General features: G+C 47.1%; 4 protein-coding genes across 4 annotated transcripts; all 4 read right to left on the bottom strand.

Annotated features, from left to right (window-relative positions):
- Nucleotides 1–525: 525 nt before the first annotated feature.
- N7537_007441 (dienelactone hydrolase family protein) lies at nt 526–1,485 on the bottom strand (the record flags this gene model as incomplete). Its single annotated transcript, XM_056898498.1, has 4 exons — nt 526–728; nt 799–916; nt 999–1,324; nt 1,398–1,485. The coding sequence occupies 4 exons, from the start codon at nt 1,483–1,485 to the stop codon at nt 526–528; spliced, it is 735 nt and encodes a 244-aa protein (XP_056750574.1).
- A 794-nt stretch (nt 1,486–2,279) lies between these two features.
- N7537_007442 (Ytp1 family protein) lies at nt 2,280–4,251 on the bottom strand (the record flags this gene model as incomplete). The annotated part of the gene is made up of 4 exons (XM_056898499.1): nt 2,280–2,453; nt 2,530–2,901; nt 2,961–3,910; nt 3,984–4,251. 4 exons carry the CDS (start codon nt 4,249–4,251, stop codon nt 2,280–2,282), a joined length of 1,764 nt encoding a protein of 587 aa, XP_056750575.1.
- A 3,831-nt stretch (nt 4,252–8,082) lies between these two features.
- N7537_007443 (40S ribosomal uS14 domain-containing protein) lies at nt 8,083–8,855 on the bottom strand (the record flags this gene model as incomplete). Its single annotated transcript, XM_056898500.1, has 4 exons — nt 8,703–8,855; nt 8,605–8,628; nt 8,431–8,473; nt 8,083–8,343 (listed from the first exon to the last, which is right to left on the bottom strand). The coding sequence occupies exons 1-4, from the start codon at nt 8,738–8,740 to the stop codon at nt 8,083–8,085; spliced, it is 366 nt and encodes a 121-aa protein (XP_056750576.1). The 5' UTR covers nt 8,741–8,855.
- Nucleotides 8,856–10,711: 1,856 nt separating this feature from the next.
- On the bottom strand, nt 10,712–12,610 carry N7537_007444 (uncharacterized protein; the record flags this gene model as incomplete). Its single annotated transcript, XM_056898501.1, has 7 exons — nt 12,481–12,610; nt 12,191–12,427; nt 12,024–12,131; nt 11,640–11,965; nt 11,162–11,590; nt 10,896–11,105; nt 10,712–10,831 (listed from the first exon to the last, which is right to left on the bottom strand). Exons 1-7 carry the CDS (start codon nt 12,542–12,544, stop codon nt 10,712–10,714), a joined length of 1,494 nt encoding a protein of 497 aa, XP_056750577.1. The 5' UTR covers nt 12,545–12,610.
- Between the last annotated feature and the right edge of the window lie 561 nt (nt 12,611–13,171).

Consider the following 13,171-nt stretch of genomic DNA (forward strand, 5'->3'; position numbering starts at 1 on the left):
GACTCTGAAAGAGAGTATTTGCAGTCGGAGCCGTTAAGAAGGATTGACAATGTATTCAAGAGTCGGATGGCGGATCCAACAATTAATGACTGGGAAAGGAAGATCAATCGTTAGATTCTGTTTTCCTCGCTAAGTCGAAGTTCCGGGCCGGGCCCAGGGATAACTCACAAGGCGCACGCGATCCTTGATGGGAATCGAAAACAAGACACAAAGAAGTCCTAATTAAAAATTAAAACTCCCAATGTCAAGATCGGAAACAATCTAAAATAAAAATCAAACTCGAAGAGAGATCGAGGAAGACCTGCGGCACCCATTAAGGCGACTTGTTCGCGAAGTTACGCCCCGCGATAAAGACCAACCGCGCAACTGTAAACCTCCGGACCCCAGGGGCTCGGGGGAATAGTGATGATTCCAATTTATCTCAATTTACTCCGTACTGGTTGCTACAATGGTCTATTCATAAGAGATCAAACGGTACTACATATCGCTATTCGCGACTTCTATGTGCTAAATTCGCCGATTTATTTACAGGTGCTGGTTGAACCAGGCAACGGCCTGACAGAAGGCCTGTTCCTTAGCCCACTTCTGCTTGGGGTCGCTCAGATCGGCGCGCACAGCGAAGCCGTGGCTGACACCGCTGAACAGGTTGATCTGCCACGGCTGGGCAGCCTTGATAAGAATCTCTTCGGATTCATGACGAAGCTGGGTAGTGAAGATCGAGTCGGTCTCTGTTGACAGATGCGAAATTAGCCTTTGATGCTTCTTTTTCAAATTGAGATCTAGCAAGCATCAACTTACCAGCAGCGGAGATTGAGAAGGGGCCCTTGACGGCGCTGAGCTCCTCGCTGGTGATGAACGAGGGGTGCGCAGTGTAACCGACATCAATCTGGCCGGGCTTGAGGTTGCGGCAGACGTACTTAACCCAGATTGTTAGCACCAGAGTTTGGAGGTTATATTTTCGGAAATTGGATCCTCAGGTCTGGACTATAAGTACATACCTTACCGCCGAAGCAGTAGCCAACAGCACCGATCCTCTTAACGCCGAGAGTCTCACGGGCGTACTTAATAGTCGACTCAATAACAGGCTCAATGTTGGCGGGCTGGTGGTTGAGGAGCCATGAAGGTAGGTCGACCTTGCCAGATTCCTTGTCGCTGAGACTGATCTGGTCGCCTCGGAAAATATCCGGAATGATAGTCAGGTAGCCATTGTTGGCGAACTCGTCGGCGAGAAGCTGGGCGTTGATGTAGATGCCGAAGATATCGGCCAGGAAGATAATAGCCTTTTCGGGGTTCTTATCCTTAGGGTGGGCGATATAGGTGTTTACTGGAGAATAGCTTGGTTAACAAGTGTTCTGCGGTGCTTTTGGGTTGTAATTGGGGAAATTTGAGTATCTTACATCCGTCGATCTTCTTAAGCTCGCCAGTGGGAGCACCTTCGTGCTTGAAGCCAGAGGCACAGCAGGCACCGGGAGGGTTGGAGGCCATTTTTATGTGAGGAGGGGTATATAGAATATGAAAATGGAGTGCTTTTTTTTTCCAAGTTTGTGTAAGTAGAGGGTCCCCCACTGCTTATAAATGTATTCTCACGTCTCGGATTCAGGCGACCCTTTGGCGTTGCCTCCGGTAAGGGTCGTTTTCCTTTTGATATCATTTTCTTCCAATCAGACTGGCTGATAAATTGCGTCTTAATCTTACTACCCCCACTTACCCCTCATGAAGCTCTTCAACTTCTTAGATCTTCTAGACCTTTGTTAATATGTTCTCATTCTAGGGCTAATCTTGTAGAGCTGACACTCAATGGTCTTGAATCGGCTTTTAATACCTAACTTGTATATCTATGGCTTCTGTTTATCTAGGATCGTATAATAGAGGTATCTAATTGCCTGGTACCCGGGACTCGGCACGATGGACGCTCGGGGATAAAAATTTAGGGCTGCTAAACTCCGTGGGTCTACTTAAACTCCGGGAGAATGTTACTTTGAAGAGAACTTGCATTAGGAACATCTGTACTGCATATATCATCTGGGAGACTAGGATATCCAGTCCCAATCAATCCCACCAACCATTATTACCACATTAGTCCATTCACAGAACGTCACAAAATATCATGTCCGAGGGTTTCCAAGGCACTGTCCTTCCCAGGGTATCTTTCTCTACGGAGAATATTATGTCGCATGAAGAATTCACAAAACAAAAATGACTCCGTATATTCCGGCATGAAACAAAAACCTCAGAAGTGTAAAGGGGGGGTATCAAAGGAAACATGTCGCGAATTTTTTTCACTTGAAGCGGAAGTCTGGCCGTGAGCGCTGGACACGCTTCACAGCCCAGGCCTTGATGGCAATCATTAAGACCTCATAAGACATGATGAAAGCACTGAAGCCCAGACCGATGGTGAAAGTGAACATTGCGTCCAGTTCGTAGTATTCCATCGCTTGAATCACATTGCGGGTCTAGAACAACGTTAGTCATGGTCTTGAGTGACGCTATAAAGCTTATATGAGGGTATGTGGGGGTATGTGCACTTACACTCAACATGAAAATCAGGCCTCCCGAGATCAGGCAGAATGCAGCAATGATCTCTGTCGGGGGACGAGCCGGGAGGTACGAGGTCGGTGGCCTGAGGTACAACATAACATATGTCATTCCGCGTGCCAGCGCAAACCCAACCAGCATGTTACCCCACTGCTTGTGTACCATAGTCGATGTCATGCTGTCCTGGTGGTGCGACCCCATCATCATGCCAAGCAACATAATGACCAGGGCTGGCATGGGGTTCAAGGAAACACCCTGCGACCTCGGTGGCGTCCAGGCTTCATCCGAGGTAGCATGAGCAGGGGTTTGGAGGATGGTGTTGTTGACCCAGTCACGGATGCAACTAGATTCGAACAGCATACCAGCCTATTTTATGTTAGCCAGATTGATTCCTGTGGAGAGCGGGAAAGAAGATGAAATCATACCAGACCGCCGCCGAAGAACAGTACGGAAATCGAAACGTGCTCGAGATCTGTAGCAGACCATGGCTTACCTGCACCGGAGAGGTGCTCCAGGAAAACATTTGTCGCGCCATATAGGAAAATGACGAACGACTCTGTAGCTTCACCCGATGGAACCTTGGCTTTCCAACCAACAATAGCCGCAGAAGGCTTCTTGTTCCAGCCCCAGCCCAGGTCTGCCCAGCAACCAATATAGCGTCCAAGAGTCAGGATACCATACCAGAAGAAGATACCACCCTTGATGAAGTGCGCAAGCCCGTTGAAGATCTCACGGCTCCTCATAATACCACCGTAAGTCACCGCTCCACTCGCAATAATGGCAAATCCGAATGGAAGAATGACACGGTCAACGATGTTATACACGACATTCAGAACGCGGAGAACCCGGCTGGGGATCAGACCGGGGACAGTCTTGGACAGGAAGCGACCGACACCAGTTTGGTGAATCCAGCCGTGCTGAGCGGTCTCCTTCGCTGGCAGTTCGTCGGGCTTTTCAAATCCATCGTATTCGGTAGGCGACCCACAAAATGATCCAGGGCTATGGATGGAAGACGAGTTACTATCGGTACCCTGGCCACTATCGCGAGACCAGCGATGCTCGCGCATCGCATCGGTGAGGCAAACACGCTCATTATCATGGTCGTCGGTTGCGACAGGCAAGAACGCATTATGTTGATAAGAGGGCGTGTTCGACTCGCCACGGCCAGCGTAGGCAAAGAGCAAAGCCAGGACGACCTGGGCGCCGACAACACACGTCGCGACCCAGCCGAGTTTGTGGTGTGCATTGTTCTCGTAGAGGTCTGGCGTCTGGCTGTTATAGATAACCCCGAGGAGGACACCGAGAGCGTTGAAGGCCAAAAAGAGGAATTGTGATGGAATCGCAAGGCATGAGCGTGCAATGCTCAGCATAACAGCTATTGGAGGGATCAGTTTCTGTCTGTTTTCTTTGCTTCGCATTCAGAGCGCAACAACAGGAGAGCCACTTACCGACAGGAAGAACGAAGCACCATCCCAGAACCATCAGAGCAATGTGAGCTATAATGGTACTAGAGTGTTTGCTATATGCAAAATAGCTCATCGCACCAGCGGTGTTGTTTTGCATTGTGGGGGTTGTAGGTTGCGGCACGTCGGTGACTGGGTTCATATCCATTCCCATGTCCATTGATTCGTCACCGTGTGGAAGCGCGGTCGCGAGGGATGCGACAAACAGAGTGAAAGTTGTCGCCAATGCGACACGAGTAGTTATAGTCCGCATCGGAAGGAAGATTTGTTATACTGCAAGAAATGATAATGTGTACGTCTGTATGTGCAAAAAAATGCAAGTGGTCGGGGGATATAGAGCTCCAACCAGCTTAGGTCGAAGCTCTATGGAATCGTGACGTAGCGAACCTGTCAACCTGGTAGTTGGGCCCGTATTTATTCTTGTTTTTTTTTTGTCCTCCAAGCCTAGACAGGACTACTCGGAGTTCGAACTAGACGGATTATTTGGAGTTGGATATGAAGCTGTAGGGCTGAAGTATGAGAAACCGGGAGGGAATTGCTGTATATAAAGTCCAGGCGGGGCTTAGGAATGAAGTACCGGGATACACTGCCAACAAAAAACTAAATGGAAGAAAAATAATAAAAAAAAATAATAAAAAGAGCTCGCCGGTGCCGATTTCCAATGCTTTTGAGGAAAAAAATTAATTTGAATAATGTAAATAAAAGTGCGTGGAAGAAACTAGGACCCTCAGGGTTGATGTGCCCAACTCAGGATTACTTCGTTTCTGCGTATAAGGTGATACCTCGGTATAGGGTAATACGCTATGAGACCTCATATGATACATATCCTTCCTCTGCGATCTAGACTTTAAATATGTCATTAATTACACTGAATCATGGAAACTAAAGCCACACTTCTTGGTATGTTTTATCAATTTCTTTTAGGCTTTCCTTTTCACTCGGCTGTCTCGGGAGCCTCTTCGGGGAAGATTTTGGTGACTTCACGAGTTTGGGAGGCTGGGAACTATGACTACATGGACCACATTTGAGGCTTTTGCCATTGGAAGAGACGTATGTAGAGCTGCATCTGATGCCATGCGCATGTTGTACCCAGAAATATAAGCGCCTAGGCCAATGACGTAGTCGATCGTTACCTTATTTAGACAGTCACCAGCCTAATCTTCTCAGTATCTTTTCCTTACATCTTACATACAATGTATGTCTACTAGGTAGACATATTAAACCATAGGGTACAGTATAAGTATGTAAATATGCCAGCCTGCTTGGCTTCCGGCCTGACTATCTCAGGTTGACTTCCAAGGCAACTATCAATGTGCAAGTCTGGCGCCGTTGGAAGCCAAAGCAGATGATCATCAAGGATCTGTTCCTCCAATCAACGAGAGCCAACATATGTATGCATTCCTTGTCAGGTGTTTTCGTACTTTGATACTATCCCTTGGTCGGCCTCGCTCGCTTGGTTTCCCGAGCCGCATTTTTTGGGCTGGCCCCATCGTGGTGGGGGTCTGTAGTATGATGGAAATTGAGTGCCGGACTCTCATCCGGATATAGGAAAACAGCGCAAGAACATATTTAAACGGAAATTCGGCACCTTAATTTATTACCCAAAGAGGTGATATTGAGGTATTTGCCTCCAGTAGTAGCTTGCTCATCTCCGTGATAATCCGAGTGCAAGACCACGCGGGGTGGCCCTTGCATCCCCGATACGCAAAACCTTTACACAGTTACCATGACATAATAGAACATAACCAGGTAGAAAGAAAATCATATATTCAAGCCACCAATATGTATCAACACATCCCCGATGCATATCGTCATGTGGTGTCCTAACCCATCCTGGTCCAAGCGTGCACAACTCGACATAGCAATATCCTCGCCAAGCGCTCCCCGCTGTACTCCGTTCTCCATACTTCGTACAACACTATATTCTACTCTATCGCAGACGCCTTCTAACTCTACTACAGACGCCACAATGAACCTCATCTCCCAGTAGTAAGGAAGCAAACGAGCACCTGGGCTTTGACAGGAAGTCGGGGCCAAGGCCAAAGCCGAACCCGAGTCCGATCTTAGCGATTGGTCAATCGGTATCCGTGAGCATCCGGGGGACCTGAAAAGGGCTGAAATTTTACAACCACGCACCTGCACGTCCCTAGGATCTGCGTTGAATAATTGCTAATCAGTTAAGGTGAGTGCTATGTCGGAATACAAACTCCGCCTTACTTCCGAGCCCCGAGCCCACTTTGTAAGTCTATCCGTTCTCTGTACGGAGTGGAGTATGTATATGCCTCCGACTACCTCGTGTTTGACTAGGATAAGAGCCGTAAGCTATCAATATGACTCACACATGTTCATGGGACAGCCTTAAACCCGCCGCTCTATGTACTCGACTGGGTGGTTTGGCTGTCTAACGCCGTGATTTTCCCATATACCTCTATGGCGGCTGTACCCGGCTATAATCAGACGGTGTGACCTGGCGCCACAACTGCATACCTCGATTTCTCATTGTGCCCGCTTCTGATTACCAGCTCTCGGAATGCAAACATCACAAATATAGACCTTTGTTCGTGGACAGTTCCGTGAAATCTTCAACCTTTAACCGATCAAACATCACATGTCCATAGCTCCAAGAAATATTCCCCAAATGAGAGGCCTGACTAACCGGAAGTCCGGCACAACTGCTATCCGCACCCCGGCTCTGATCTTGCCGTTTTCCCAGGGGTAACGGTAATTACGGGCGACCAAACCTCGAGATCCCGTGTGGTCAAAGGTGCAGGACTTGGGCACGGACACGCCTACGGTTGGTTAGTTGGGAATTGACTAAAAGCACTCTCAAGCGAGAAGTAATTTGTACAAGACGCTAAACCGCATACTATACACTATCTCAGTAGCGTTCCCGATGTCCCGCTGCCTTGTTACTATTCTATATCAAAACATGATCTATTTGACTTACGATATGAAAGAGACATTATACTGTGGACCTTTCCAGATGTCTTCTTAAATGTCTTCTTAGATGTCCTTTTGTATGTCTTTTTCCCTTCTTGGTGTTATAGCCCAAAGGATGATTATATATAACAGTGAAATTATGGCACTGTGACAGATTTTTCGTAACTCAAGCCTCTTAAGCGCCCCACAGGATCTCTTTTATTTGATCATACAATCCTGTATCTTCCTACGCTCACCTCCTTCGATTAGGAAAAACCGTCAAGATGTTATTGACTGAATGCCTCGGTGAAAGATTCCTGTCTGTTGTAAAGACTAATGTCCTGTGACGCAACCCTCTAACGCGGTAAGTATGGCTGGGCGAGAGCTTATCACTCTACGATGTATAATATACCGAAGGGACATATATCCATGGATAGAATACATGTGAATATACTGACCCAAAGGCGGCGAAGCATAAAAAGTCATGCCCAGCCTATCAATATGAAGTCTGTAAGAATATGTCAGTTTCATTCATTGATGAGTAGTAGTACCCTGTTGCATAGGAATGATCTTTATTGATGGTGATGCCGTATAGAGCCCTACAACGCATGTGCTAGATTGTCCATCCAGCCAAGGCACCAAGACGTGCTTAGAAGCCGAATGGACCAAATGTATCTGACCTGCCGACATTGAAGCTACAAAGAATTCGCGGGCCCAAGTATCATCCGTGAGCCTCAATAGGTTCACCTAGCCAAACATCAAAAGCTACACCAAATCCAGGGACAAGAGCCAGGCGAAAGTGTGTGACGCTCATCCAAACCACAAGCAAGTTGTACGGCAAGCCAAAGCAGAAATGATTCCCAGAGAAAAAAATTCCGTCATTGAAATTGTTAAGAAAAAACCAGGATGAGGGAAATAACATAAATCCTCGTTTTTCAAGACACTCCATGCAACAACCCCAAATCCTCCCCTCGGAGCCAAGATCTGGTGTGATTCGCAACCCCGAGACACCGAACACGCAGGTCCGATGTCTATTCCTCCATTCACAAAAACATCAAAGACGCCATTTTTGAGCTCGTCTGAAACATTGCTCCACTGGACGCTACCGTAGTCGAGCTGGTGCGTAGATGGATTTCGTGGATGCGAACGGTTCGAGAGGAGGGAGTCAAGTTTTTTTTGCTCGCTTAGCGGTACTGTAGGTTGAGAAACTTGTGGTTAGTGTTGTGCTTTTGCAGATGGCATGTGTGGTGGTAGTGGTGGTGGTAGCAGAATTGTCGATTGTCGATTGGATTTTCATGCCGGAAGAATGTGGTTGTGTGATATTCGAATGGGATCGGATATGACTGTCGAGCGAGGAATTGAAACGAACCTTGGTGAAACCGATGTCGGTGGACTTCTCACGGAAGCACTGACGGCAGATGTTCATCTAAAACCGTCCGTATTAGCCACACAATTCCATGTCACGTCACATATTGCAATGTGCAATATGCTCCAGGGATCGGTTTCTCCTTACTCCGTACTTGCGGATAAGACCGGCGCGGTGGGAGCAGACACGGCTGAAGGCGCACAAAAATTAGCAAGTCCGTTCCTTGTATATCGAGTTCGATTCCATCCAGGTCTCCTCCAAGTTTCCTTCTCGGTGTCGACTGGATCGTTCATCGGGGGGATTATATTAGGTTAAACACACCATTCGCGGGAGCCCTTGCCGTACCTATCGAAATTGTGGTTAGACTTGTCGCTCTTTTTCGATATAGTGCCTGGTGAGTGCGTGCGGTTTCGACTTACTTGCGGGGCCGGCTGTACCAAACGCTCTCGTGAGTCATCTTGAGGTTTTAAAGGCGGGACCTGGGAGTTGACGGGGTTGTTGACGGGACGAGGGTCGCTGGCGTTGGGCGTTAAGAACGGAGACAGGAGTTAGGGTTGGAATTTGCGTTGTGTGCTGCCCCAATGGGGAATAGGGCACGGGCCAACTCGCTTGAGTTGCGCTAGCTATTTTTGGTGGATCATGTGACTAAGGCGATCACCACACCTCGGTGCCTCAGGCTTTAAATCTTATACTTCAAATCTTTTGAAGGTTGATGTCTTTTACTAACGTTTCTAGTCGAGGCATACTATTGACAGATACTTTGACTTGAACTTGAAACTAATTGGAACAATAGAACCACAAAGGTAACGTGGCCTGCTTTTGTAAATCTAACATGTCAGCTTTCGTAGTGGGAATTCATAAGATTATGTGCATAAAGCCACCACCTTGTACTACGGAAGGGTCAACTGTAATTCACCTTTGGATTCACGTACCTTGAAAATAGGGCGAAATATTAGCATCCTTCATGTACAGCCAAAGAAACTTGCCTGCTCTTGAAATAAAGTCCTTCTGTCGCTATCTCTCCGTTTCTAAGGACCCGGTGTGCTTCTTCTCCACAGTCATGAAACCATTGGGCTAGACATATGAGAATCAGGGCAAGGTCAAGATGTCAATTTTGTGATAAATTTCAGGATAATCAAAATAATCTCGGTAAAACACATCGGAGAGTCGATGTTGCCGTTTGCAGCCATGGAAGACGGTAGAAGAAACATGGTGATTAACACAAAGAGGCAAAAAAAGCACTTCTAGAAAAAGCCATGCATTTTCAACAGATATTTAGTCCGGAGAGAACATAGTAGGAAGGAGGAAATCACCCTAACGGAGCAAATTGGCTAAAACGATCTTTATCCCCTTACGTATTGGTGTGAACTTGCCCAGGTGTGTTGAGACGTATGCATTGTTTGTCAGGCTGATAATAGCTATTTAGCTAGCCTAAGTCGTTTGCAGAGAATACAAATTCATTCGTCTCTCCTCTTCTCTTGTCACCTTGGAAACTCACATCTCCCGAGAGCCCCAGCACTTCTGCATCCATAATACTACCCTTCCATTTCCACTGACCAACTAAGCTCGAAGAATACCCACAACCACACCTTATGGAATCCATCCTCAAGCACTAGTCAATCACACCACGTCAAGTGAATGCACTAGAAATGTGATGATTCAATATTGAGCGGGGAGCGTAGGGACATGGCTGCCCCCAAGCCCGCTTCGAGGAAGCACTCAATAGGAGAGTGAGCTTGTGGATGACCGAGTTGAGAGCATCTGTTAGGTGTATATACCAACCATTCTCAGTTGAACAAAAGAAGTCAAATAAATTCCCACGGAACATCTGCACGCAGAAAAAAATGGGATTGGGAATATTTCTATTAGAGATGGCCATCCATTCAGCCCCAGAGCCAATATATGTGACAATGATAGCTGTCGACTAATGGTATCATTGTCCTGGGTGCACTCGTCCTGCCTTACAGATCTATATCTCGATGGATCCTGAATCCAAGTCATCCATTTCTGTTTGCTCTGTTGGGCTACTTATACGACCCACATACTCATTTGAGAAGGCAAATTCATGTGTTAAGGTCTGGAATTCCAGTAATTCGGGATCTAGAGCTACAAATTAGAATCGACGAATTTACTACCAATCAGGGGGGCTAATTGAATAGTTCCTACTTTGGTTGGAATTGTGGGTTCCAGCTTGATTTGCATTAAAGAAACTGCTTTAGTAGCTAGAGAAGAATATAAAATATGAATTGTCTTCCCATTCATCAAGATTAGCTGGTATCCTGCAGACCTCTGGTCTTCTACTAGCTTTCCAAGTCTACAATGGGATAGTGTCATATCAGCATGTTTGAAGGAATGAAATGGCCGCCGGCACATGAGACTTATTAATTGAACTGAACCCTATCTGTGGTCTGTTCTATACATAAGGAATCTACTTCTTTCCTTTCTCAGCCCGGAGATGGCGGGCGCTGTAAAACAGGAGATAGGCATCCTGGCGGAGGACTTCCGCCACACCGGCGATGGTGACCTTATTGTCGTCCATCAGTACCCACTAGAAAGATAACTCATTAGCAAAGCACAAACACAGGAGACAAATGTTTTGTAGTGAAACAAACCTTATCGTTGTCAATACGGGTATAGGCATAGTAATGTCCAGAGTCCATTGTTCCTTGGTGAACAATGACAGTGGACAGGTCGTACATGTAACTAGACATGTCAACAGGGAGGTTGTCCTTTCTGACAGTGTAGGGCAGCATGTTCACAGACAAAGGGAAGTCGATATGACCGTTCATTTTTTCGGATGAATTAGAGGAGTGTTCGTAACGCTATACGAATGTCAGCATGGAATCTTATTTCAAGGCAGTCAGAAACGCAAACAAACCTTTAGCTGCATGCAAAGCATGACAGGAAGTTTGCGGATCAGCAGGCGCTTTGAAGCCCGCTGGGGAGTGTTACCACACTTCTCGCAGTGGTAAGCAGCATCGGCGTGGAGGTCTTCAGCAGCAGTGAAGCTGTCCAGACAGCCGAGGAGGGTTCCAGTAGTAGAAGAAGTAGAGCGACCGAGCTTGCGCTTCTTGTGTTGCTGCTGCACATCAAGACTCAGATCGGCCATGGGGTCGTGGGTGTTTGTGGTTTGGCCGCATTTGTGGCACATGACGCTGCTACGCAGTTCGCCGTAGAACATCTGGTGGAAGAAGCAGTTGCATGGCTTGTCGTAGCTCTCCACGTGTCCAGGGGTGGATGAGTGCAGTTCATTTACAAGGAATTGGAAGTATTCGTGGGCATCTTGCTGGCGGTATCCACGCATCTCCTGTAAACTAGTTAGCCAGTTCTACTGTTCAACTCTGACCTCGACGTACCTTGGATTTCTGCCAACCATGGTGAAGAAGAACGGCTGCAGAGACTGCTTCAGTTTTATCGGCGCTGTTGAATTCCATGAAGACTTCAGCTGTTGCACAGGCGAGACAATCTTTGATCATGCATGTGTGGACGTCATGGCCACCTCCCAGGAAATAGGCAGTGAGGCTAGGGTCGTGCAGCATGGCCTGTAAGATAGAAGCCTGGTAGCATGTTTGACCCATGTTCCAGACACCACGAGCGCCGCGGATGGCGCATGGGTTCTTGTAAGCATTGTTCTTGACGTAGACTTCAGAGGCTGAATCTTCGGCCCAAATGGATCGCCCATCTACCAGACGTTAGTAGAGGTCCACGAGTTGGATAATTTGGAATTGCCCGAGACTCACCGATGGCTTCAAACTTGCCAGAAGGGCCACGGAGTCTGTCCAGGGTGTGGTCATAGATAAAATCAACACACTTCTCACAGAAGACAAAGCGGTTGCGAGACTCAAGATCTGCCATTGCGTAAGTATGAAACAACCCGATCAGTCAAAAACCATTAACTTAGACTTACAAAATGCATGCCCAGTCGCCGCAGTATGTTCCGCTCGCTTGGAACCCAGGCATACTTCTGCACAACTCAAACAGTGATACTTCGGCTTGAGGGACTCGACAGTTCGGAGGCCAGTGGTTGGAACAGCAACCGTCTCTGTCTTTGAGAACGGAGCTAGCAATTTGTATTGCCTGCAGAATGCCTCTCTGAACTGGCCAGCAGTCTTCTCATCTTTGGAGAGAATAGACGCAAGATGTACTAGCGGGAGGTCAGCTGGGCATGAATGAATCACGGCAATTGTCAATTCTTACCACAGCCAAAAGCTGCTTCAGAAAGAAGCTGGACCGAATCGAGGGTTGCCATAGTGAGCGACATCAGTATGGTTGGATGAGAAGAGAGAGTAAAAGAGATAGGATGGAAGGGAGAAGGTTAGGGTTGTTCAAAAGCCGACACAAAGATATGTAGTAAAAACACGTTAATAGAAGTTCCAGACTTCTATTCCACGTGGAGACAAGAAGAGGAGGCTGAAAGATAGTTATCCAAGGGAGAGAGAAAAGCTGGGTATAAAGAGACCAGGTACAGCCTCAAGGACCCTTTCTGAATAGGGCCAGCATTGCACTGTATAATCAATATAATCAATGACATGATCAATCAAAGAGTAGCAGAACAATAGGACTTACGAAAGCAAGTGAATAGGGACAATAGCAGACGAACAGAGGGAAGCTATACAGTCCACAAAGGGTTGCGAATGACCTGATTCGACGTCACAGCCAAAGTTCAGATAATAGGACCCTATTCAAAAGCAATGAATATAAATATAAAAGTCTATTATCCAACGAATGGGGTCAAGGTTCCCTGTTGGTTTCAAAAGTAGTCGGGGGGAGGTGAGTTCGCCATCGGGCGGTGGTTTTTCGCCTGACCCCGATTTACCGATTTACCGCCGGATAAGAGATCGGACAAGCAATTTCAATGGCAGAAGCTGGGCAGAAGCATGTCTTTGTG

The sequence above is a fragment of the Penicillium hordei genome (genome assembly GCF_028827395.1).
Source record: "Penicillium hordei strain IBT 12815 chromosome Unknown utg000004l_segment0_segment0, whole genome shotgun sequence".
Taxonomy (NCBI): Eukaryota; Fungi; Ascomycota; class Eurotiomycetes; order Eurotiales; family Aspergillaceae; genus Penicillium; species Penicillium hordei.